Source organism: Scyliorhinus torazame, chromosome 8, assembly GCF_047496885.1.
Source record: "Scyliorhinus torazame isolate Kashiwa2021f chromosome 8, sScyTor2.1, whole genome shotgun sequence".
NCBI lineage: Eukaryota > Metazoa > Chordata > Chondrichthyes > Carcharhiniformes > Scyliorhinidae > Scyliorhinus > Scyliorhinus torazame.
This window is the reverse complement of record NC_092714.1, coordinates 85,265,113-85,292,939: the sequence shown is the minus strand read 5'-3', so window position 1 is coordinate 85,292,939 and position 27,827 is coordinate 85,265,113. Positions and strand designations below refer to the sequence as shown.

General features: G+C 45.3%; 1 protein-coding gene across 3 annotated transcripts in view; it reads left to right on the top strand.

The window, feature by feature from the left end:
* The window catches only part of arl13b (ADP-ribosylation factor-like 13b), a 143,338-nt gene extending 115,511 nt beyond the window's left edge, over positions 1-27,827 (top strand). For 2 of the 3 annotated variants that reach the window (XM_072513916.1, XM_072513917.1), the window contains exons 8-12: positions 976-1,186; positions 1,336-1,443; positions 15,835-15,903; positions 24,604-24,682; positions 24,773-27,827. In XM_072513916.1, coding sequence (XP_072370017.1) covers positions 976-1,186; positions 1,336-1,443; positions 15,835-15,903; positions 24,604-24,680 — 465 coding nt within the window. In that variant the 3' untranslated portion in view covers positions 24,681-24,682; positions 24,773-27,827. The remainder of the gene's footprint in view (positions 1-975; positions 1,187-1,335; positions 1,444-15,834; positions 15,904-24,603; positions 24,683-24,772) is intronic. The other variant, XM_072513918.1, reaches the window with a different exon arrangement.

Below are 27,827 nucleotides of genomic sequence, written 5' to 3'. Positions count from 1 at the left end.
CCTGTATCTAAGGAAGGATGTGCTGGCCTTGGAGGGAGTCCAGAGAAGGTTCACAAGAATGATCACGGGAATGATGGGCTTTTCATATGAGGATCGGTTGAGGACTCTGGGACTGTACTTGATGGAGTTTAGAAGGATATGGGGGGGATCTCATTGAAACTTATAGCATACTGAAAGGCCTAGATAGAGTGGGCGTGGAGAAGATGTTTCCACTAATAGGAGAGACTAGAACCCAAGGGCACAGACTCATACTCGAGGGACGATCCTTTAAAACTGAGATGACGGGGAATTTCTTCAGCCAAAGTATGGTGAATCCATCCATCATTGCCGCAGAAGGCTGTGGAGGCCAAGTCACTGAGTGTCTTTAAGAGAGAGATACATAGGTCCTTGATTATTAAGGGGACCAGGGGTTACGGGGAAAATGGGGATGAGAAACACATCAGCTATGAAAATGGCGGACCAGACACGGTGGACCAAATGGCCTAATTCTGCTCCTTTATCTTGTGGTCTTATAGATATGCTTAATGGAAAATCCAAGTTGAAAATAAAGAGCAATTCTATCCAACCGGTTAGGCAAGCAACGCTGGCAGGCATGTGTAACTAATTTTTATATAGTAGCTCACTGATGATTCTTTCATCAGATTTGACAACATTGATGGACATATTCAAATAGGTTTAATATAGTATCCCTTCTGTTCAGGTGCAGGAACGTTGTCTGGCACAAGAAAAATAAGGTCGTTATAGCATCGGAAGTTGACAAATAGAAGTTTGAGATCAGTACTTGTGTACTTATCACAGAGAGGGCAAGGGAGCTGGAGTAGACTGGCATTTTGGGGACAAAGAAATTTGAGGTCCTCAAACTAGCAACCAGTGTGAGGTCTGAGGAGATAGAAGAGAGCTTTGGGCATTACATGCCTTGGAGTGTGAACTAGAGAAGAACGCACTTCCAATTTTTTCCATTTTCGTTTTTGTTAGAATGAAGAGAAAAACAGAAAACAGAAAGAAAAAATCACACCTAAATCTAATGGAGAGATTCTACTAAGTGCTTCAGAAACAATAAAATCGCCCAAGATGCGAATAGAATCCGGCGACGGCAAGCAGAATATTGAGAAAGTGAAGCCAATTGCCCACGCATTAACTGAGCAGCAAGAGGAAATTGAGTGCAACCGAAAAATGCCAGACTCTGGTAATTGTACAGTGAAGTTGCTCAGAGAACATGAACTTTAGCACACAAATTTAAATTTGCATCTAAATTTGTGCTGCGCATTGCTTATTAGACTTGATTAAATGATGTTGGTACTTAACTGTATATTTAAAACTATATATTTTAAACAGAGTCAGGGAAGAGAAAAATCAAAAAGATACCTATCAAGAGAAAGAACAAGGTAGAACCATTCGGTACAGATGATGACTCTGAAAATTCCAGTCCACCACCGCCACCTGGTGAGTAGAAGTCCCTTTTTCCAGCATGTACCAAATAAGAGAATCCGTCTCGTACATAAACAAAGGGGGCAATAAATTATTATGCTTGAAATGGAGAAGTCACAAATACTGTAAGAAAAAAATTGAAATTCAAAGAAGATATTCAAATCAAAAGGACTTCCGAGCATTTGGTGCCAATTTATAATAATTTGGCTTTTATTTTAAGAATGAATAGGGCTGACAAAAAACAGAAGCAGTAATCTAACTTTCAACTGTATACAATAGACAACTGCATAATATTGGATGGTACAAAGCAGGGACATCCCAGGTTAGTTGATAATAGTCAGGGTGATGGTGGGGTTGAGAACATTGACATTATCTCTCTCTAAATTCCGCCAAGGTACCCACTTGTAACGTCGTTCTCATGATCTGTGCTCAAAGCCAGGCATGCTCAATGCAGTTTAGGAACTGAATTTGTTTTATCCAACTTGCCCTTCATGACTAAATTGCTTGCCAGACCTCTATCCAGCCTCAGATGGGAAGGGTAGAAAACTGTGTAAGCTAATAATCATTGATAGAACCAATGTAAATGTACCAGAGCAAGTGTTGGCTCCTTCAAGAAAGAATAGAGATGTGGGCATTGTACCACAAAAGCTAGTTGATTAAGGATGACACTGGAACAAAATTTTTACTTGGTCTCACATTTATTAACAGAGTGAAACATTATAACCATACACTTACTAACCCAATTACACCTCTGTTTCAGTGAGTGTTCCTTAAGACCATGAGACCACTAGAAATAGGAACAGGAGTAAGCCATTTGGCCCCTCGAGCTTGCTCCGCCATTCAATAGGATCATGGCTGATCCGACATTTCTCATGCTCACTTTCCTGCCTTTCTCTGTAATCTTTGAGTCCCTTACTGATCAAAAATCTATTTATCTCAGCCATAGATATACACAAGGGGCGAAATTCTCCGTTATCGGCGCAAAGTCCGCCGATCGGCGCAAATCTGACTTGCGTCATGCCGGAAAAATGGTTCAAAAGTCTCCGGCCCGAAATGGGCTAGCAGCGACGTGACGGGATCCGCGCTTGCGCACGTGGTTCACGCCGTGCAGCGTCATACACGCCGCGCGGCGTGACGGCTCATGAGGCCGCGCTGCTCCCCCCCACCCGACCGGAACACCCGACCGGAACACCCGACTGGATGGCTGGCCGCCGCTCAGCCCGGAGGTTCCAGTCACGGGATGTGGAGGCGCTCCTGGACGCAGTGGGGCAGAGGAGGGACGCCCTGTATCCCGGGCATGGCCGCAGAGTTGCCCCACGCCACAGCCGGCGTCTGTGGAGGGAGGTGGCAGAGGCCGTCACCGCTGCGGCCCTGACACCACGGACAGGCACCCAGTGCCACAAGAAGGTGAACAACCTCGTCAGAGCAGGCAGGGTGAGCCTCGCCCATATCCCCCCCCCCCTCCCCCATATCCCCCCTCCCCCATATCCCCCCTCCCCCATATCCCCCCTCCCCCATATCCCCCCTCCCCCATATCCCCCCTCCCCCATATCCCCCCTCCCCCATATCCCCCCTCCCCATATCCCCCCTCCCCCATATCCCCCCTCCCCCATATCCCCCCCTCCCCCATATCCCCCCTCCCCCATATCCCCCCTCCCCCATATCCCCCCTCCCCCATATCCCCCCTCCCCCATATCCCCCCTCCCCCATATCCCCCCTCCCCCATATCCCCCCTCCCCCATATCCCCCCTCCCCCCCTCCCCCACATCCCCCCACCCCCACATCCCCCCCTCCCCCATCTCCCCCCTCCCCCATATCCCCAAGTGAATCCAGCCCTAACATTAACCTCTGCAATGCACGCGCAACCGATGGCGTGCATTCATATACCTGCCTAATACTGTTGCCTTTTACCCCTGCCACCACCCCCACCCACCCCCCCCCCCCCCCCGCCACAGGTGAAGCGCGCACACAACAATAGGGAGCATGTGAGGACTGGAGGAGGCCCCGCTGATGAGAGGCCACTGACCGAGCACGAGGAAAGGGCCCTGGAACTGGCTGGTGGACCTGACGACCGGGAGTTTGTTGATGCAGAGGTCGGGGGCGTACTAGCAAGTGAGCCAACGACAGCCCGTCCCCATATCCCCCCCTCCCCCATATCCCCCCTCCCCCATATCACCTGATCACTGCCTGCGTGTCTAACCATGCATGCTTCATTGTGTATCGCAGGAGCAAACGTCGAGGCACCCATCCCCGCAGATGCAGACCGCCTGCAGGATGCCCCTCGGAGGCCATGGGAGACGGAGAGACCCGGACCCTCCGGCATGCGACGCCCGCAGGATGCCCCTCGCACACCACGGGAGACGGAGAGACACGGACCCTCCGGCATGCGACGCCCGCAGGATGCCCCTCTCACACCACGGGAGACGGAGAGACCCGGACCCTTCGGCATGCGACGCCCGCAGGATGGCCCTCGCACACCACGGGAGACGGAGAGACCCGGACCTTCCGGCATGCGACGCCCGCAGGATGCCCCTCGCACACCACGGGAGACGGAGAGACCTGGAGCAACAGGGAGACGACACCCCCGTCACGTGCGGGAGCGACGACGCAGGCGTGTGCCACCCAGCGACGAGGAGGGCAGCCACAGGCCCCCGTCACATCCGAGCCAGGACACCCCTACCCGGGACACCCCTACCCGGGACACCCCTACCCGGGACACCCCTACCCGGGACACCCCTACCCGGGACACCCCTACCCGGGACACCCCTACCCGGGACACCCCTACCCGGGACACCCCTACCCGGGACACCCCTACCCGGGACACCCCTACCCGGGACACCCCTACCCGGGACACCCCTACCCGGGACACCCCTACCCGGGACACCCCTACCCGGGACACCACTACCCAGGAAGACGAAATACCGGACAGTGACTCAGAGTGGATGGGTGGAGACGAACCCCCACCCCAAAGTGCCATGGACTCAGAGTGGGACGAAGAGCACGACACAACGCCACTGCTGTCACCAACACCCTCCACCATCGCAGAAACACTCACCTCGGTTGGGCACTTTAGTGATGAGGCGTCTGGTACACTCACTGGTGCGCACAACACAGCCGTCCCGGTACAGCAGGTGGAGGTAGGAGCAGCAGAGGGGCCGGGCGGTCGGAGGGCAGCCCAGCCCAAGCGAACATCTGCCGCCCAGATGGATCCCAGGTTCCTGGAGTTTCCACACCCACACACAGATCCGATGCAACCACCGACCCGGACACGAGCGAAGAGGGTGACGGCCGGCTTGCGGCGGCTGCAGTCGCAGGTGGAGGAGTCCTCCCGCGTCCAGGAGCTGGAAGTGGTGCCGGTCATGCGTGCCATCCAGGCCGACACCGCATGGGTGGCGTCCGCGGTGGAGGCAATGGGTGCGACGGTGTCAGACATGGGGAGCGGTTTGCGAGGCCTGGGGCTTTCCGTGCAGGCGGCGTCTTTGGCCCAGGACATGGCTGCCCTCTCACAGGAGGCCATGAGCCAGTGCCAGCGCCAGATGGCAGAGGCGCTCAACACCATAGCCCAGTCTCAGCAGGGCATAGCCCAGTCTCAGCAGGCCATGGCCCAGTCTCAGCAGGCCATGGCCCAGTCTCAGCAGGCCATGGCCCAGTCTCAGCAGGCCATGGCCCAGTCTCTGCAGGCCATGGCCCAGTCTCTGCAGGCCATCTCTGAGGGCATCTGCGCCAGTGGCCATGTGCGAGCTGGCGTCGCACTGTCACAGACAGGGTTTGCCAACCTCCTGGGCTCCATGGCTGCAAACCTGCAGACCCCTGTCGATACCAGCACGGGCCTCCAGGACTGGCAGCGCCAGATGCTGGGGGGGGCGTTGGATGGCCAGTCCGTTCGCATCCCCCACCCATGTAGAGGCCTGGGGGTCATCGGGCACCCCGAGGGAGGAGGAGGTGGTGTGGTCCGTCCCGGGTCCCCCTGTAGGGGAGGTCCGGGAACACCGCGACACCGCGGACTCCCCCCCCCCCCCCCCCTTCCGTCCCAGGTGCATCGGGTGGGCAACGGGCAGGACAGGCTGGCAGCTCGCCATCCCAGTCGCCCGGGCCGCAGCCTGGCCCATCTAGGCCAGGACACCCCAGGAAACGGCCACCAAAGGGATCCAGTGTCAGAGGGCAGGAATCACAGGAGTCCACCTCCAGTTCTGCTGTACCGTCTGGGGAACCACGTAGACGTAGTCAAAGGGCCCGTAAGGCCAAACAATTAGACACTTAGTAAGTTGGCACGGGTGCAGGGCACAGATGAGTTTTAGGGGCTAGGGCACGTGCATGAACTCGTTTGGTTATTAAAGTCAATGTTACACCTACAGAAGCTGCCTTTGTGCTCTGTCCAAAGCGTGCGGGGGTGTCATGTACGTTGAGCGCAAGTGTGTGTGTGAGGGGTGGTCTTACCTCAGCCCCAGGTGAGTCTGCCCCCTTCCCCCTGACCCGCCATCAACATCCCCCCGGGCAGAGGACGGGACCGTGCGCTGCAGTGTCACAGCCGCATGCAGGGATGGTCCGGGTGGATGGTGGTACTGTGGCCATGGGTCAGACATAGTCCAACGATGTGGAGCCAGGAGCTCACCGCAGGGCGGGTTGTCATCATCCTCCATGGCCTGCAATAGACACGTGTCCACCCGCAACTGTGTGAGCCCGGTCGGTGTGCCGCAGGTGGATCGGCAATGGGGGGGGTGGTGTGCATGCGGGTGGGGTTGGGGAGGGGGGTGAGGGTGCTGGGTGGGTGGATGGGTGGGGGGTATGGGTGGTCGGCTGTTGCCATGGTGTGCGGTCTGTGGCCATACTACCCGATTCCCACGCCCATCTAGTCAGTGAAGCGGGCGGCTATCAGTCTGTCCCGTGCCCGCTGAGCCAGCCGGTAACGGTGGACAGCCACCCGCCTGTGTCTAGCCCGTCTGCCCTGACCATTGCCCCCATCCCCCTCATCTGGGGAGGACTGCGCCTCTTCCTGCTGCTCCTCCACTCCGCCCTCCCCTGCCTGCGGCACATCGCCCCTCTGTTGGGCTATGTATTGCAGGACGCAGCACACCACAATGATGCGGCCGATCCTATCTGACCGATACTGGAGGGCGCCCCCAGAGAGGTCCAGGCACCTGAAACGCATCTTCAGCACGCCAAAGCACCTCTCTATCACTCCCCTTGTCGCGACATGGGCATCATTGTAGCGGTTCTCCGCCTCATTGCGTGGCCTCCGTACAGGCGTCATCAGCCACGATTGCAATGGGTAGCCCCTGTCGCCCAGCAACCAGCCCCTCAGCCGGGGATGGCGTCCCTCGTACATGCCGGGGATGGATGACCGCGACAACACGTATGAGTCGTGTACACTGCCTGGGTAACGGGCGCAGACTTGCAGGATCATCATGCGGTGGTCGCAGACCACCTGTATGTTCATCGAATAGGTCCCCTTCCTATTGGTGAACACGGCCCTGTTATCTGCAGGTGGCCGCACGGCGTCGTGCATCCCATCGATCGCGCCCTGGACCATGGGGAACCCGGCCACGGCAGAGAAGCCCACGGCCCGGGCATCTTGGCTGGCCCGGTGCACAGGGAAGCGGATGTAGCGGTGCGCCATGGCATATAGGGCATCTGTCACTGCCTCGATGCACCGATGTCTGCGATATGCCGGACAGGTCCCCACTCGGTGCCTGGAATGATCCCGTTGCATAAAAGTTCAGGGCAACCGTAACCTTGACGGACACGGGGAGAGGGTGTCCCCCGCCAGTGCCACGCGGTGACAGGTGTGCCAGCAGGTGGCAGATGTGTGCCACGGTTTCCCGCCTCATCCGGAGTCTCCTCCTGCATTCCCGGTCCGTGAGGTCCTGGTATGACTGCCGGGGCCGGTACACACGGGGCGCCCTCGGGTGCCTCCGTTGCCGTGGGGCAACGTGGGCCTCCTCCCCCTCCTCGTCCTGTCGGTCAGGTGTCCCTCCAGCCTGGGCGGCTGCCGCCTGCCCCTCTGCGGCAGCCTGCGCCGCCTTTCTGGCACGCTCCTCCTCATCCAGGGCAACATGGACATTAGCGGCTGCCGCCACGGCGGCCAACATCGCTGGATGATCGGAAAACATGAGGGCCTGGTGGGGGTGGGGGGGGGGAAACGACGACATGTCATCATTGCCCATATTCCCTCCTTCCCCCCAGCCAGGTGGCATGGACCGCATGGGTCCAACTGTTGGAGGCTGGCACCTGGCCAGGTGGACCAACTCGCTTGCCCCCCCATCCCCCTCCCCGGCACGGACCCCAACCTCCTCCCCGGCACGGACCCATCCCCCTCCCCGGCACGGACCCCCCATCCCCCTCCCCGGCACTGACCCCCCCCCACCACATCCCCCTCCCCGGCACCGACCTCAACCTCCTCCCCGGCACAGACGCCCCCATCCTCCTCCCCGGCACGGACCCCCCTCCCGGCACTCCCCCGGAGCCCAGCCCACTCTAACCACCCCCCCCCCCCCCCCCCCGCCGCGCGCACACACACACACACAACCCGAGACACACCTCTCCCCACACATTCAGACTGCGGCCACGCCATCGCCTGCCCAGCGGCCAACCCCCCAGGCCGTCACTCACCTCCACGCTGGTCGGCGTGAACCTGGAGCACAGGTTCACGCCGATGAAAAGGAGGTTTGATTTACGTCGACGTGAACGGTCATCACGTCGACGGGACTTCGGCCCATCCGGAAGGGAGAATATCGGCAGGCCCAAAATCGGCTGCCTTGCGCAGACCCGTGCCATTCTCTGACGTCAGCGGCGCCATTAACGCTCCGCCGACTTTTCTCCCTTCGGAGACTTCGGCAACCGGCGGGGGCGGGATTCACGGCGGCCAACGGCCATTCTCCGACCCGCTGGGGGGTCGGAGAATGACGCCCAAGGACTCTGCCCAACAGCTCTCTGTGGCAAGGAGTTTCAAAGACTCTCAATCCTTTGAGAGAAGAAATTCCTCCTCATCTCAGTCTTAAATTAGCACTCCTTCATTCTTAGACTATGCCCTCATCCATGAGGGTAGATAGCCTCTCAGCATTTACCCTGTCAAGTTCCGTAAGAATCCTATCTGTTTAAATATCTTCAATTACGAGATTTGATGAAAAAGGAGTTGTCCTCTTTTCTCAACTACTACATAACAACCTGCTCTTTCTGTAGTTTTTCTCCTTTTAAACAATATTCTGTTCTTTTGTTCTCCCTTCCAAAATGAACAACTTCACAGTTTCCTACATTATACTCCATTTACCAACTTTTTGCCCACTTATGTAACCTAGCAATATCTTTGCAAATTGTATCCCTCTCGCAACTTGTCTTTCCACCTATTTTTGTGTCTGCAAATTTGGCTACAGTACATTCACTTCCTTTCTCCAAGTCATTAACCTATATTGTAAGCCATGGCGGTCCCAACCCTGGTACCTGTGGAGCCTTACTGGTTGCCAACCTGAAAAAGAACCCCTTAACCCCACTTGCTTTTTTCTGCCCATTAATCAATTCTCTATCCATGCCAATATACTACCTCCAACACCATGAGCTCTTATCTTATGACTTAACCTTTTGTGAGGTACTGAGTCGAACGCCTTCTAGAAATCCAAATACAACGGATCTACTGGTTCCACTCTATCCTTTGGTTGAGAATTTCTCAAAAAACTCTAATAAATTAGTCGGAAACAACAAACCTTTTTCATGACGCCATGCTGAATCTGCTCGATAAGATTATGATTTTCCAAATGTGCTGCTAGTACTTAATAATTGATTCCAACATTTTTCCAACAGTAGATGAGAGTCTAATTGGCCTACAGTTGCCTGCTTTTTGCTCCCTTTTTGAATATGGGTGTCACTGGTGATTTTCCAATCCTCCGGTACTTCTCCAGAATCCAAGGAGTTTTGGAAAATTACAACCAGTCCATCCACTAAATCTGTAACTACGTCTTTTAGGATTCTAGGATGCAAGCCATCAGGGACAGGTGGCATATCTGCCTTTCGCCCCATTGCTTTGTCTAATACTACATCTCTAATGATGGTGAGAGAATTCTTCCCCCGTTTCCTTTAATATTAATGGGATATTCAAGGTAACGTCCACTTGAAAGACTGATGCAAAATATCTGTTTAAATCTGCTATTTCCTTGTTCTCCATAATTATCTCCCCAAATTAATTTTCTAAGGGGCCTATGTTCACGTTGACCTCTCGCTTCCTTTTTATAAATTTAAAGAAGCACTTATTGTTAGTTTTTATATGCCTTGCAAGTCTGCCCTCATAGTTTATTTTACTTCTCTTTATTATCTTTTTGGTCCTCCTTTGCTGGATTCTGAATTTATCCTAGCCTTTAAGGGTCTCGCTGACCTTTGCCTCCTTTTCTTTCAACTTATTACTCTCTTTAGTTTCCTTGGTTAGACATGATTCATTTATCCCTCTCTTAGAAGTTACTGGGATCCGTTTTTCCTGAGAGTCATGAATTTCCTCCTTAAATGTCTGCCGCTGCTTGTTTACTGTCTTTCCTGTTAATCTGTCCACCCCAGTCCATCTCAGCTAATTCTATCCTCATTTCATTGTAATTCTCTTTATTGAAGTTAAATACAGTTGTTTCCAACCCAAGTTCTCCCACTCAAATTGAGTATTAAATTCTATCATGTGTGGTCACGACTCCCGAGGGGATCTTATATTCTGAGGTCGTTTATTATACCTGGCTCATTACCTATTACCAGATCCAAGATAGCCTGTTCCCTGGTTGGCTCCATGACATATTGCTCTCAGAAACTATCTCTAAAACGCACTATGAATTTGTTGCCCTTTGCAATTTGATTAACCCAATAACATAAAGATTAGTCACTCCTAATTATTGCTCGAGTCTTTTGACATGCTCCTATTATTTGTTTTATGCCCTTTCCTACAGTGTGGCTACTGCTTTGGGTTCTATACACTACACCTGCCAATGTCTTCTTTCCTTTGCTGTTTTTATACCCCAACCCAAATGGACTTTACATCATCCGAGTCTAGATAGTCTCTCTCAACTGTTCTCATTTAATCTTTTATTAATTGTGCTACCCCACTACCTTTTCCTTCCCTCCTGTCCTTCCGAAAGGTCAAATATCCCTGAATATTAAGTTCCCAGTTTTGATCTTGTTGTAACCATGTCTCCGTAATGGCTATGAGATCATATCCATTTATCTCTATTTGCGGCATCAGTTTATATCCATTTACTTCTATTTGCATCGTCAGTTCATCTACCTTACTCTGAATGCCTCATGCATTAAGATACAAAGCCTTTAGGCTGACCTTTTTTCCATTTAATCATCCTAACTTTTCTTTGTGCTCAGCCTTACTTGCATCTCTCCCTTGTTACCCTTTCTACCATGCTTGCAGTTTATCATTCTTTCTTTCATTACTGTCCTTGTTTCTCTTTCCCCTGTCACCCTACTTAGGTTCTCGCCCCCCCTGCTATTCTAGTTTAAACCCTCCCCAATCACACTAGCAAATACGCACCCTAGGGCATCAGTCCTGGCCCTGCCCAGGTGTAACCGTCCAGTTTGTATTCATCCAATATATCCTGCTATTTCTACTCTGACTAGCACGTGATACTGGTACTAATTCTGAGATCACTATCTTTTGAGGTCCGACTTTTCAGCTTACTTCCTAACTCCCTATATTCGGCTTTTTGGATCTCATCCCTTTTTTTGACCTATGTCATTGGTACCAATGTGTACCACGACCATTGGTTGTTCACCCTCTCCCTCCAGAGTGCCCGAAATATGCTCTGATACATCCTTGACGTTCGTACCAGCGAGGCAACATACCATCCTGGAGTCTCTTTTGTGACCACAGAAATGCCTATCTGTTCGCCTTACAATTGAATCCCCTCCAAATATTGCATTCCCACATCTTTTACTCCTCCCCTGTTCAGTAGAGCTAATCATGGTGCTACTAAATGGGCTGTCGCTGCTTTCCCCTGAGAGGCCATTCCCCTCAACAAAGCAGTATATTTTTTTTTTGCAGAGGAATAGCCACAGGAGATTCCCGTACTGTCTGCCTGCCTAGTCTCCTTGCTCTCCCTGGTGGTCACCCTTTCCCTTTCTGCTTTTATATCTGCCCAAATGAAACTCTAATGTCCTGCGCCTACATATATTAAAACACAATGGATATACAATGAGCAGTTGGGGGTGTGTGCATGGTGGACTGCCCAAATAAAAGCTCAAAAGTGCTTTAATGTGTGGCTCTGAATTATTTGCTTTTTCTGGAAGTTTGAGTTTATTGATATCATATGAACAAAATTATGGAGTAGATATATTTTGAAAAGTAGCTGGAACTGCTTTCCATGACCTCCACAATGAGACCTGCAAGCCTGTAAAACAAATATTTTAATTGCTCTGAAATGATGCTCGCTGGAACTTTTTGAAGAAGCGTAGCAATGTTTTGGAATATCAGCAGATTATGAATGAGAAATTCTCATAACGTACATTCTAGGTCCCTATTTTCCAACTGTTAGTATTAGATGTATCCTAATAAGAACACAGAACAGAAATTAATTATCCTTAAATACTGAAACCTCTGGGTAAATTACCTATGCCTAATCTGTTCCTGTTGCAATAAAATGTGCAAGTCTTGATCAACATAAAGAGGCTTTCATGTTGTAAAATAGGCTTTAAAATGTAACCTTTTTCTCTGATTTTATAGCAGGCGGTTCAATTTAATATGGTATTTAAGAAATTATTGCACTACTTGCATTGATTATAAAAGTAAAGTTAATCTTCAGTTTTATACCTCTATTTGATTTAGGTAAATCAGACATCCCCAATATTGGAAGAAAAGAGCCTCTAGTTAAGAGTCTAACCATTCACTTCCCTCTACCCTCCTGTCTCGTACATAATGGGCTGAATTCTTTGATTTTGCGGCTAAGTGCCGACGCAGGTGTGGGAACTGTGGTATGGCGTCGAACCCTCACTGATCCTAGGACCGGTGAGGGGCGGCGCCGGGTAAAACTCACAGCTCCTGCGCCTAAAACGGCCGGAGAATGGTCGAGTCGTATAACATGGCATCGGCCATGCGCGGACACAACTTGCTAAATACTGCTCCACTGGACAAGCCCTGGCCACCCCCCACCAGTCCCCCCAGACCTCGCCGAAGCCATCTCCCCAACCTCCGGCCAGCAGCACGGCTCACAGCCGGACACAGTCTACGGCCGCCACTCTGGGTTCCTGACCGATCTGACCATACGTCAACTGCGGTTAGGAACTCTGCCCATCGGGGCGGAGCATCGAGGAGGGCCTTCCGATGACGCTGCAACGCAGTTCCAGCAGCTCGCGATCCATTGACACCATTTTGGACGGTGTGGAGACTAGAAACCCGGCGTCAAACCAGCCCCGATTTGGCCGTCAGAAAGGATTCTCTGACCGATCGCCGATTGCAATATCGGCATCGGGCAACGGGGAATCCCGCTCCATGTATTTAAATCACAGAATTGTTATGGCACAGAAGGAAGCCAATTGTGTTGACATCAGCTTTCCAAATAAGCATAATGACTTAATGCCATTCCCCTACTTTTTCCCTGTACACCTGCACATTGTTGCTGTTCAAGTAATCATCTAATGCCCTCTTCAATGCCTCGATTGAACCTGCCTCCACCACATTTCCAGGTAGTGCATTCTAGACCCCAATTGCTTGTTGTGCGAAAACGTTTTTTTCTCATATGTTTGCTTCTTCGGCAAATTGTTTTAAATCTGTGCTCTCTCATTCTTGATTCTTTTACAAGTGAAAACAGTTTCTCCCTATCTACTCTGTCCAGCCCCCTTATGATTTTAAACATCTCTGTCAAATCTCCTCTTAGCCTTCTTCTGTCCAAGGAGAACAGTCACAACCTCTCAAATCTATCTTCATAACTGATGTTTGTCATTCCGGAACCATTCTTGTAAACCTGTTTTGCACTCTTTCCAATGCGTTCACACCCTTCCTATAGTGTGGTGTCCAGAACTGTACACAATGTTCCAGCTGAGATCTAACTATTGTCCTGTATAAATTCAGCGTAACCTTCCTGCTCAATGCTGCTACTAATGAAGCCCAAAATACTATATGCTTTATTAATGGGGCTCTTCACCTATCCTGCCACTTAATGATCTATGCACCTATACATCCAGATCCCTTTGCTCCTGCACCCACTTTAAGAATTTTATCCCTGAACTTTTATTGGCTGGCAATATTGTAAAGGCAGCATTAGTTATGTAAACACCACTTCTGCTAGTCAATAAGTTTTTCATTAATAGTACTGTGCACTTATCTCAATATGTGATAAAATATCTGTTCCTTGTTCCATAATCGCTGTTAGAAGTATTTAATGCCAGGATAATCATAATAGTGATGATATCTGCGTTGATTGATTCTGATACCAATAACCATGTCCAGGACATACTGGGAAGCAACAGGCAACAATGGTCATATGCACAGCATCTTTAATTAAGGGAATTAATTATGAATATTGTGGAGATTTTTCCTGTCAGGGTGTTGAGCCCTCTGAACCAAAGCAAATAAATTCGAGAGAGAAACACGTTCAAAATTGTTAGTTCCATCCGGTTATGGATCTTGTATCTCAGATTGCCTAAAGCTAGTCTCAATCATTGCATAACAGGAATGCGGAATATTTGGCTAATGGTAAAGTTCTTGAAAGTGTGGCTGAGCAGAGGGATCTAGGTGTCCATGTACATAGATCCCTGAAAGTTGCCACCCAGGTTGATAGGGTTGTGAAGAAGGCCTATGGAGTGTTGGCCTTTATTGGTAGAGGGATTGAGTTCCGGAGTCGGGAGGTCATGTTGCAGCTGTACAGAACTCTGGTCCGGCCGCATTTGGAGTATTGCGTACAGCTCTGGTCACCGCATTATAGGAAGGACGTGGAGGCTTTGGAGCGGGTGCAGAGGAGATTTACCAGGATGTTGCCTGGTATGGAGGGAAAATCTTATGAGGAAAGGCTGACGGACTTGAGGTTATTTTCGTTGGAGAGAAGAAGGTTAAGAGGAGACTTAATAGAGGCATACAAAATGATCAGGGGGTTGGATAGGGTGGACAGTGAGAGCCTTCTCCCGCGGATGGATATGGCTGGCACGAGGGGACATAACTTTAAACTGAGGGGTAATAGATATAGGACAGAGGTCAGAGGTAGGTTCTTTACGCAAAGAGTAGTGAGGCCGTGGAATGCCCTACCTGCTACAGTAGTGAACTCGCCAACATTGAGGGCATTTAAAAGTTTATTGGATAAACATATGGATGATAATGGCATAGTGTAGGTTAGATGGCTTTTGTTTCGGTGCAACATCGTGGGCCGAAGGGCCTGTACTGCGCTGTATTGTTCTATGTTCTTATCTCTTTGTCACCTGGACTCGAAACGTTGTAGCTCTTTTCTCGCTCTTCAGATGCTGTCTGACCTGCTGAGATTGTCTAGCATTTACGCTTTGGTTTCAGATTCTAGCATTCGCAGTAATTTGCTTTTATCTCAATCATTGCTACCAGGCTGCACAGCTGAGTCATAATTTGTACTGACCAGGAATTGTATTTCAGCTAAGGCCCCAAGATCTTATACTCACGGTTAGAGTGTCCCAGTAATGCAAAGTGCATCCTGAAGAAAGCCTCAGATTAAATGGCAAATGTTCTTAACATTAATGGATGTTTTATCACTTAAGAAGACCTTCCAAGTTAGAGTTCCTCCCATAATTAAAGATGTTCTTTGGATGACCACTGTGCCTTTTGCTTACCAGTATGGCTTGGACATGGCTGTGGGATATGAAAGTCAGATGTTGTTGCTGGATTGAAATACATAGAATAATTCCATACATGTAGTTCTGTCAGTAGTTTCATGACTCCAGGTTATTCTAAATTTTTGATGCCTTCACCAACTCCAAAGAAGCCTATTCTGGGCGATGAATCATCCTGTTAAAGACAAAGAATTGCAAAACGCATTTTGAACTCAAAACACCATCTTGAGAATTTTAAGATTCAAGTCATTTGCCACATTCACCAAAATAGTTGCGAAGGTTCATTCATATTCTAGTCCATCTGTCATGTTAGCATCTCAACAATATGAGCACACCTGCATCAAATTCTGCAATTTCTAGGGCATCTAAGTAATTTGGACTATTTTTGCTTGTTCAGACGTATTCTGAGTATTCTTGTATACTTTAAACAAAAATCTTGTTGCTAACAAATGTTTTTATTTGTTCTCTCTAAATCATACTTTCTTGAATATTATGTTCACCATAATTTTATTGGGGTCACTTCAGCCCACCGGGATATTTTGACTTTTTAGAAACTTTTTCTTGCTTTGTTGGACTTTATCATCAACCATGTAGCAAGATTCTTTTCAAGCCAGAATTCCATGTTTAATGGTGATTTTGTCTATCTTCCTTTAGTCGGCTGGGGTACTCCCAAAGTTACCAGACTTCCAAAACTTGAACCTCTTGGTGAAACCCAACATAATGGTAAATCTTTTTCAACGTTCAGTGTTGCTCGGCATGCTTATTTTCAACTCCAGTTGTTTGTTCAGCAGCAACTTCCATCAATGACCATATAATATAAAGCCCTGAAGCAATCACTGTAATTTATTTTATTTTCTTGATGGTTTTGAAGACTTTGGTATAATTTCACGGTCAGAATGTATCTATTATGACATTTTGAAATTATCTGTTTGGAGTAATTTTTGCTCCTCCAGCCTAGTCAATATGATATTTATTACAGCCGGTATATCTAACAAATTACAAAATGGCACACTGAATCGAACAAACCTGCATATATTGTTATTGCTATGGTAGAGCCCAAAAAATATTTTCGCTGTATTCAATCCTCAAACCTGGAGCACTTTGAATATCCTGACCCTATGCCAAAATTTACAACTACTTTTTCAAATTCCACTTGGTTTGGCACTTTAAAATGTTGGATTCAACACCAAACTGAGAAGTAAAATGAAAATAAGCTGACTATGTTAAAATGCCAGACACACAATTTTAAAATTACTTGTAGGTTTTCCAAGTAACATTGGACACCCCGCACTCTCAATGCACCTCAAAGCGAATATCGGTGTTCATGTTTCTGTTATTGGATTGGCTTGCATATCCTCTGTCAGTCTATGTTTCCCTCTTTCTAGATATAGCTTTACATCCTTGCTTTTATATAACACTTGAAAGCTGAATCGATACTGCAGCTAAGTAAGGGAAACTTGTTTTTTGAGAGTTAAAGTCACCAGTAGAAGAATGTTTAAAGAACAGCTGCACAGTGGAGGGAATTTAGCTCCTTAGAAAGATATAGCAGTCTGGAGAAAGTACAATACAGATTTATCAAGACCACACATGAGGGATGGGAAATCTTGAATTTTAAGGAAAAGCAAGGCCAACTGGGGCTGGATACTTTTGAACTTCAGAAACGTAAATGGAATAAGCAAGGTAAACATTTTCCTTGTAGTAGATAAATTCAAGGTATAGATTCACGATCATATTCGCATTTGAGTGTTATCGTTATGTGAAGTACCTTGGCACAAATTATGATTGCTGCTAGCTTGAAATGGTACTGATAAGAATATACAAGGATATGGGATAAAACAGAACAATCATACATTCACAGAATCCCTACAGTGCAGAAAGAGGCTATTCGGCCAATTGAACCTGTATGAAGTCAACATCCAAATCAGCATAAGCATGACAGAATGACCTCCTGTGTTAAAATCTTGATATTTACAAAGTTAGATTGTGTTCTTTTATGATCTTGCTTGGAATTTGAGTGTCGCTGGCAAGGCTCGCCTTTGTTGCTCTACTGTGTATGAACTGTTCCAATGCTTCAACAGGATAAAATAGTGAGTTACTGAGTCAAGCAGACGAGGATGATCTTAATGCAACCTGAATTAATTGATCACAGCCAGGATATGGATAAGAGCACGGAAAATGGCCCGGTGCCCCAAGTTAGAGTGAAAGATCAACTAGGGTTTCTATTGTTAAACTGAACATGACCCAGCAACTGCACCAACATAAAAGCAAGATAGTATGGATTGTGGAAGTCATCTGATATGAAAGCCAAAAATGGTGAAACTAATCAGATCAAGAATCATATGTAGAGAGAGAAAAGCAGAGTTAATATTTCAAGCTGATAACTTTTATCAGAACTGGAAGAAGCTTGAGATTTAATAGTTTTAAAGCAAGCACTGGCCTAGGGAAAACTTGTTGGGAAGAGAGGAGGAAAAGATATAAGGATGGAAGGCAGGAGTCATGAAATTAGAAAAGGACAAGGCAGAAGATTGATTGATTGATATTTATTGTCACATGTACCGAAGTACAGTGAAAAGTATTTTTCTGCGGCCAAGGAAACGTACACAGTACGTACAGAGTAGACAAAAGATTAATCAACAGAGTACATTGACAATGGTGCATCAACAAATAGTGATTGGTTCCAGTGTGGAACAAGGCTAAACAAGAGCAGCATAGGGCGTTGTGAATAGTGTTTCTACAGGGAAGAGACAAGAAAAGAAACAAAAGTTGTGTTTAAAGGAGCAGTAAATGGCAAAACCAGAACCATTATAAGTACCTGTCGAGAGGCTGGTGATGGTGGTAGAGGGGGACGCGACAGAAACAGTATTCTTGGTCTGAATTTATTGCACTCTTATGTTGAATATGGAGGTTATAAAGTACCTAACTGAAAGATGAGATAGTGTACTTGAGGCTCAGGTGAATTTCATTAGAACACTTTTGGGATCATGGAATGGTTACAGCAGAGAAGGAGGCCATTCAATCCATCATGTCTGTGCGGCTCTCTGCAGGAACTAATCGGCCAGTTCCTCTGTCCTTTCACTGCAACCTTTCAACTTTTTCCTCTTCAGATATTTATCCAATTTCCTTTTGAAGGCATGATTGAATCTGCCGACCACATTCTCAAGCAGTGCATTCCAGATCACTGAATAAAACAGTTTCTTCTTGTTTCGCCATTGGTTCTTTTACCAATCGGCTTAAATCAATGTCCTCTGGTTCTCGACACTTTCAGTTCTTTTTCTACCTACTCTTACCTAAACCCTTCGTGATTTTGAAAATCTCTTCTCACAGTTCTTCTCCAAGAACAGGCTCCGCTTCTTCAGTCTATCAACATAACCAAAGTTCTTCAGCTTTCTGATAAATCTTCTCTGCACTGTCTCTAAAGCCTTCACATGCTTCCTAAATGATGGTACCCAGGTTGGACATGAATGCTCCAGTTGAGGCCAAACCAGTTTTTATAAAGGTTCAATATGACTTTCTTGCATTTTTACTCCATGCCTCTATTTATAAAGTCCGGAATCCCTTATAGCTCTTTAATCAATTTCTAAACCTGCCTTAGCATCATCTACATAGCATCTGTAACATAACTGAGCCAAATTGACTAATCTTTGGTCATTGACCTAATTGTTTTTATTTCGTTGATTTAAAAAGTGTCTTAAAGGAGGAAAGCAAGGTAGAGAGATGGAGAGGTATAGGGGGAGAATTTTAGAGCATGGAGCGCAGGCAACTGAAGGCACAGCAACTAATAATGGAATAATTATGATTTAAGAGTGCACAAGAGGCCAACATTCGAAGGGTGTAGATATCTCAAAGTAAACTGATTGGCCTACAGTTGCTGCATTTATTCTTTCAATCCTTTTTGAACAATTTGTAATATTCACAATTTTCTGGTTCTTTGGCACCACCCAGGAATCTAATTAGATTGGAATATTATGGCCAGAACCTCTAATTTCCATCCTTGCCTCCTTCAACATCCTCTGATGTGCCACATTTGATTCTGGTGACCCATCAACTTTAAATACACCAGGTCTTGCTCATAACCCCCCAATCAATTCATAGCCCATCCAGTATCTCAAATGCCTCCTCTCTTGTTAATACTTTGGTAATATCCTCTGCCTTGGAAAGGACACATGGCAAAATACTCATTTGTTATTCTAGCCATGCCCTCTGCCTTCATCAGGTCCCTTTTTGGTCTCTAATTGGCCAGCCACCACCTTTTTCTATTTCTATGCCTAAAGGTGACTTTTGGAATACCTTTTATGGTAGCTGCCTCCCCTCTTACTCCCTTTTTGCTATGAACGTTTCTGTATTCAAAAGACCATAAGACATAGCAGCAGAATTAGGCCACTTGGCCCATCGAGTCTGCTCCGCCATTTAATCATGACTGATATTTTTCTCATTCCCATTCTCTTGCCTTCTCTCCATAACCCTGATCCCCTTATTAATCAAGAACCTATCTATCTCTGTCTTAAAGACACTCAGTGATTTGGCCTCCACAGCCTTCTGCGGCAAAGAGTTCCACAGATTCACCACCCTCTAGCGGAAGAAATTCCTCCTCATTTCTATTTTATAGGATTGTCCCTTTAGTCTGAGATTGTGTCCTCTGCTTCTAGTTTTTCCTACAAGTGGAAACAGCCTCTCCACGTCCACTCTATCCAGGCCTCGCAGTATCCTGTAAGTTTCAATAAGATCCCCCCTCATCCTTCTAAACTCCCGAGTACAGACCCAGAGTCCTCAACCGTTCCTCATACGGCAAGCTGTTCATTCCAGGGATCACCTCTGGTTCAGCCTGGTCCTTGCTTGTATTACCAACTTGATATCTGTTATTTGCATTTTTTCTGCTTTTTACGCTCTGTCTCTTGGATCATCCAGTGAGCTCTAGATTTGGTTGCACTTCCATTCTCCGTCATGGAAATGTACCTCGACTATATCCATATCATTTTCCCTTTAAAGCTAGCCCCTTATTTTGTTACAATTTTGCCTGCCAATCTACGTTATTTGTACCACTAATTATGTAAGGATAATGAAAGTCTCCCATCATCACTATTCTTCAGTCTGGTCACCTGGAATGTAAGGGGGTTGAATGGTCCCGTGAAAGGTCGAGGGCATTTGCTCACCTGAAACGTTTGAGTGCTAAGGTGGTGTTTCTGCAGAGATTAATTTGCGGGTAAGGGACCAGACTGGGTTGCAGAAGGGTTGGGTGAGTCAAGTATTTCACTCTGGTTTCAACAGCAGCAATTCAGATTAATAAATTGGTTCAATTTTTGGCCATTAAGATCTTGGTGAATCCTAATGGTAGATACGTGATTGTTAGTGGATCCTTAGCGGACACTTGGTGGTCAATGTCTATGCACCAAATTTTGTTTACAAGTTGCTAGCCTCCATTGCTAACTTGGACCCGTCTCAGCTAATCTTATTGTGTGTGTGGGGGGGGGGGGGGGGGGGGGGGGGGGGGAATTAAACTGTGTTCTAGATCTGAGAATGGATTGATCAAGGCTCAAGTTGCTGGCTCCAGCAGGGATGGCAAAGCTGTTGGCTTTTGTGGAGCATATGGGGGGAGGTGCAGATCCATGGTGTTTTTTGTATCCGCACCCGAGGGATAAAGATATTTCTTTTTTTTTCCTCATGTTCATCAGTTTTCCTCATGGATTGACTTTGTCTTCTTCCAGCTAGCCAATTTCTGATCCAAACTGCTAAATCTCCCTGAATCCCATGCTTCTGTATTTTCTGCAGTAGCCTACCGTGGGGAACCTTATCAAACGCTTTACGTAAATCCATATACACCACATCAACTGCTTTACCCTCATCCACCTGTTTGGTCACCTTCTCAAAGAACTCAATAAGGTTTGTGAGGCACGACCTACCCTTCACGACTATGTCTAATCAAATTATTCCTTTCCAGATGATTATACACCCTATCTCTTATAAACCTTTCCAAGACTTTGCCCACAACAGAAGTAAGGCTCACTGGTCTATCGTTACCGGGCTTGTCTCTACTCCTCTTCTTGAACAAGGGGACAACATTTGCTATCCTCCAGTCTTCTGGCACTATTCCTGTTGACAAAGCTGACTTAAAGATCAAAGCCATAGGTGGAGGTTTCCTATTGCGCCCACTGCCTCTGCCTGGTTGGGTGACCTCATGGAGTTTCTGCATTTGGAGAGATCAGGTACACTGGTAGGGGGTCGGTGGAAGGGTTCTATCTAAGATGGCAGCCATTCTTTTCCTTTTTTTGAGGAATTAGACACCATCAATTGTTGATGTTTTTTTTTAGTTTAATGGGGGGGGGGGGAGGTTTGGATGTGTTCCTGATTGTTGATTGTATTCTTTTTTACATTGTAACTTGAAGCAATTTTGTTTTACATTATTATACTATTTTGTTCCAATGAAAACATTTTCAATATAAATATTTTTTTTAAATATAATCACCACTCTTAAGTCCTCTGATTCCTTCTGACTAGTTGGTGACCTGTAGAATACACTTCTATTGTTTCCTAATTCTATCAAATGTCTTTGATTCCTCAAGGACATCCTTTCTCTAGAGCACTGTAATATTCTTCCTAATCAATACTATTACCCCTCTGCCTGATGGTCCTGAATACCTTGTATCCAGTAACATTTATAACCCAGTGCTTTCCTTTTTTGAGTAGGTCCCTGTTACCACTGAATGAAATGAAAATGAAAATCGCTTATTGTCACAAGTAGGCTTCAAATGAAGTTACTGTGAAAAGCCTCTCGTCGCCACGGTAGGGTGGTACAGCGGCACAGTGGTTAGCATTGCTGCCTCACAGCGCCAGGGACCTGGGTTTGATTCCAGCCGTGAGTGATTCTGTGTGGAGTTTGCACATTCTCCCTATATCTGTGTGGGTTACACAGTCCAAAGATGTGCAGTTTAGTTGGGGTTACAGGGAGAGAGCGAGGGATTAGGCCTAGGTAGGGTGCTCTTTTGGAGAGTCGGTGCAGATTTGATGGGCCGAATGGCCTCCTACACTGTAGGGATTTTATGGATGTTGGGTCAGAGTGTGAATAGGACAGAGAATTAAAATAGCAGGCAACCGGCTCAGTCATGCGGATTGAAAGGAGGTATTCAGCACAGTGTGCACACACACAATCTGTATTTGGTCTTACCAAAGTGGAGGAGAGTATGCTGCAGCTAGGTGGCAACAGTGTTGATGATGAGTTTACAATATATTGGAAGCATTCTCTAGCTACACGGATTCTGGCATGTGATTGCTATCTAGTGGCCCTTGCTGGAAGTACATCTATGTAGATATTGTTGTGTAGTAGGTTTCGGCTTGGTTATATTGCTTTCAATAAGTCAACAGTCTGTTAATAGGCATGGCCAAGGCTCTAAGTAAATATTTATCTTTGTGGGCCAGCAACTACCAGCTGTAGAATTATACTTTTTAACAAATAATTTTATATTTTCAGGAGAGGAATACATTTAAGGTTCAAGATTTTTGGTGAAAGTTATCATGGCTATTTCATGTGAAGGAAGAATTGGAAGGATATTAAGAAAAATAGATTAGATAAGAAAATAACATTTAGATAAGAAAATAAAATTAAGAAAGTATCAGTTAACCACCCCAATTTTATTAATATGTAATCTTTACTGTTTAAGTCACTATTTTAGTTGTCATAATTCTGTTTTATTGTGTAGCAGTGCTGTAAATGCATTGGAGGCGATTCAGAGGAGGTTTACTAGAGTGACACCTAGAATGAACAGTTGTCTTATGAGGATGCATTGGACAGATTTGCTTGTTTCCACTTGAGTGTAGAAGAATGAAGGGTGATTAAAGTATACAAGATCCTGAATGATCTTGACAAGATGGGCACGGAGAGGATATTTCTTAATGTGATTGGTGGCAGAGCAGTTTGAAAGAGCTGTTAATAAAGGGGGGCACGGTAGCACAGTGGTTGCTTCACAGCTCCACGGTTCCAGGTTCAATTCCTGGCTTGGTTCACTGTCTGTGTGGAGTTTGCACTTTCTCCCCGTGTCTGCGTGGGTTTCCTCCGGGTGCTCCTCCGGGTGCTCCGGTTTCCTCCCACAGTCCAAAGATGTGCAGGTTAGGTGGATCGGCCATGCTAAATTGCCCTCAGTGTCCAAAAAGGTTGGTTGCGGTTATTGGGTTACGGGGAAAGGGTGGAGGTGTGGGCTTAGGTCTGGTGCTCTTTCGAAGGGCCGGTGCAGACTCGATGGGCCGAATGGCCTACTTCTGCACTGTAAATTCTATGAAAGCATATAGTACTCTGTGCTTTATTGATAGGGGCATAAAGTACAAGAGCAAGGAGATTGTGCTGAAAATATACAAAACAGTTGTTAGGCCTCAACTGGGTGCCACATTATAGGAAGGATGTAAATGTGTTGGAGAGAGTGCAGAAGAGGTTTACAAGAATGGTTCCAGGGGTGAAAAACTTCAGTTATGAGGATAGGTTGGAGCAGTTGGAACAGTTCTTTTTGGAGAGAATGTGGCTGAGAGGAAATTTGATAGAGAGGTTCAAAATCATGAGGGGATTGGACAGAGTAGATGAGGAGAAACTGTTCCCATTCATAAGATCAAGAATGAGAGGGTCCAGATTTAAGGTGATGTGCAAAAGAAGCAAATGTGATGTGAGACAAGGTTCAATCGAGGTGTTCAGGAGGGCATTACTCGACTAGAAACAATATGCAGGGCTACGAAAGAAAGGCAGGGGAATGGCACTAAACCATGATGTTCATTTGGAGAGTCGGTGCAGACACATTGGACCAAATGGCCTTTGGGGCCATAACAATTCTGTGATTGAGTCTGGAACAAGGTGGCACTGTTTTAAAATTGTGCGTCACCTTCATAGGACAGAGATGAAGATAATTGTTTTCTGAGGGTTGTGTATCTTTGAAAGTCCCTGCCCTTGTCAGCCATCAGTTAACTGGTGAATTCTCCATGGTAACACTTCAACCAATCAGGGTACACTTGCCAGCCAATCCGTACTCTTCTTATGAAGTATTCATTGTTCTCTTTATATTTAGCATTCTTGCGAATTGTATTGATGAGTGGAAGACACAAAGCTTTGTCTTCTTTCAGCAATTCACAAGTTCTGTACTACCAAATTACTATTAGTAATGAACGTGATAGATGTTCTAAAAATAAATGGAAGGGAGAATCTGTTGTTAAAAGTAACACAACATGATCATGTTACTGAAGACCAATTATATGAAAATTACTTTTCTAACAGAATTTACCCTTGTGACGAAGGTTTCAGAGTGTGTTAATAACTGTGGAAACAAAACTCAGGCTATTTTGAGAAGAAATTAGGTTTTCACAATGGGTTTGCACTTTTGGTTGGTGTTAATCAGGAAACCCCATTGTTTCTAATGTTAATCTGTTATATTTTCCTTTTAACTTATTTGACAGATTTTTACAGTAAGCCACTACCACCAGTACAAGTGAGCCAGAAACCAAATGCTGATACCCAAGAAGTCATCTCCTAGCAGTATGGATCTCTTATTACTCTTTAAACAAAAAGATAATATTTGAAGTATTATTCAAAGAATTAAACTTTTGGTTCATTCTTTCTCATCAGAACAGATCTAAAGGACTTATCAAGATGAAAATGAATCTATTGTCACTTTTCAGGACAGAACAGAGCTTTCCATTCTGCATTCGAGGACACCATTGGGACTGCATTGGCATGTTTGCAATGCAAATAAATGGTTGGAATGGACAAACTTTAGCTTCAAGGGAAGTGTTGAACAGATACATTGGCATGCAGTATATTTTGTAAACATTCAAAAAGAAAAAAGCAGTGAGACAGTACACTACAAAAGTATTTTTTTGTGCTGTTTAAGCCAGTAGAATTTCGTATTGGTTGAAACATTCATGAAGATGCACTGAAACCTGACTGAAAAAAAAACCTTTTTAATATAAGTATTGATATTTGTATAGTACAGAACATTTTAATGCTTTTCAAGCTTGTCTTTTGAGCATTATTCTAGAAAATACAACATAGTCATGTAACTAATTATGTTTAGAACTGCAGACAATTTAGATTTTGTTTCAAAGTTCTACAAAGAACTTCCATTGAAGCAGTCTTGAAACTCAATTGAATTAGAAGTCTGCAAATACTAATGTAGCGATATTGTGTAAGATGTTCCAAGGAGCAAAAATGTTACATGTAATATTAGCAAGCAATAATCCCTTCACCTTCCTCATATACTTTGAATTGACTGGATATGGTGTAATAGCTGCTTACAAAAATATCCCAATTTTCAAATTGCAGAAACACTTGTCTTTAAATGACATATTCCGCAATCCGAGAAAACAAATCACCGGTTATATAGATTATAGTCAAATGAAACATTATTTTAGAAGTGGCTTGTATTCTCCATCCAGAGATGTGATAGATCTGTTCTTGTAGAGAACAGCTGTATAATGTAGTATAGTTCAATGGTCACCCATGAAAGTTGTCGGTAAAATTTAGATTTTTATCTTGATTAAAACAACCCATCTTGTTTCTGTAATGCTTATTCTTTTTCTTGAAATGTTTTGAGTTTATTTGCTTACAATAGTTAATTTGTATTTACCGAACTAGTTTGAGACAGTTTTCCAAGCACTTTGCACATCTTTCAAGAAAGAATCTTGCATTTTTATAGAAATATTACGTGTTGTGAAAAGGAAGCAGTGAATCACTTGGTGAGACCATAAGAAATAGGAGGCAGGAGAAGGCCACATGGTGCCTCAAGTCTGCTTCGCTGTTCAGTAAGATCATGGCTGATCTTCAACTACAACTCCACTTTCCCCCTTGATCCCCATATAGCTTGGTTCCCTTAGGATACAAAAGTGTATTAATCTCAGCCTTAAATATATTCCACAACAGAGAATCTACAGCCCTCTGGTGCACAGCATTTTAAAGTTTCACAACCCCTGAGGGAAGAGGTTACTCCACATCTCAATCATTATCCTTTGATTTTGGCCCCTAATTCTAGATTCTTAGCCAGGGGAAATAGCATTTCAACATCTGCCATGTCAAGGCCCCTCAGAATCTTAGCTATTGGGAATAATAGATGATTAAACACTTGTGCAATTTCAGAAAGACTTTCTTATTTTTGTACTGCAAACGCTTTGCAATAAAAGTGAATAAATCCTAATTGCTTGCTGTAACTGTATATTATCTGTACTTCATGTACAAGGATACACAAATTCCTCTGAACACCAACTTTTAATAGATTCTTATCTCTTAAAAATATCACCTCTTTCTATTCTTTCTACCATAGTCAATAACCACATTTCCCCACTTATGCTCCTATCTGCTGCCTTTTTACAGTGTTATTACACTATACCCACATTGATCTGAATGAACAAAACCTATTAATAAATTTCATTAGAATAGCTTACTGTATTGTCTTAACATCGAACTATTGCTTCATCAATCAAAACTACAAAAAGCAAAGCTAAAGATGGGGCTTCTACAAACATATTTACCCTGCCTCCAATCATTCATCTTCCCTCTTTCCTTGCCTGATGGTGCTTCATGTTGAAGAAAGAATGCCAGCAACTATCTAATAACTTACCAAGTAGGATTTATATGTCTATTAGTCTGGACAGATTGCATAACTGATATATTTAACCAATGGGCTGTTGCCAGTTGAGTTAAGTCTGTTTTCCTCCGATGACCACGCATGCATTTCCACCAGTAGGAACCAATGGAAAGAGATCCCATGTTGGAAAAATCATCTGATTTCTTGTGCTGTTACTTACACCCTTTCATTCCCACCACCCACCTACCCAAACAACTTCCCCAGTGTTGGGAAACTGAGATCAACTGTCGTTAACACACACCCCAATTTAAAATAAAAATGCTGGAAATATTCAGCAAGTCTGACCGCATCCATGGAGGAAGAAACAGTTAATCTTTCACATTGATGACCTTGTGTCATGACTATAAAATTGGCTAACTGCACAATGAGGGGTTGAACTGATTACCTTATGAGACAAAATACCATCAATATTGGTGAACCTTTTGGGAAGAGCATTATAAGTTGTCAGATTTGTATCATTAAATATTTGTATCAAAATATTTATATTTCGGATTATAATTTTTGTTTCTGAATCAAAACACTACGGAAATGTTACCACAGTCAATTGATAGTATTTATTTTGTTGTTCCAGGACAAGCAAAGTGTTAAACTTTATGTGCTCTGCAATTCTTTTCAATCCACCTCATTGGTTTGCAATAAAGTTTCTTGTAAAAAAAGAGGTTATTTTCTTATGTTTTAAACTTCAATAACAAGTATTACAAATTTAATATTTTGTTTTACATTGTGCTTATCTTTAAGCCCAAGCTTACTTAATCACACTTCTTTTTGAAAGTAGTAATGTCTATTATTTTGAACAATTTGTAGTAAAAGATCTATTTGTAATCCAGTAATCATTTTTAAAAAGTACTGATTTGGAAGACATAAATTTATTCATCAGTTTGTTCAAAGTCGACACTATGTGGCAGAGTTGAAATGTAGCTGTAAAATGTCTTAGTCATAAGCTATTATCTGATCAAAATCAGTTGTATTATACTTTAGGGCTTTATTTAATAATTGAACATTTTATGATCTTTTAAAATAAAAAGAATACCTTTTGAAATA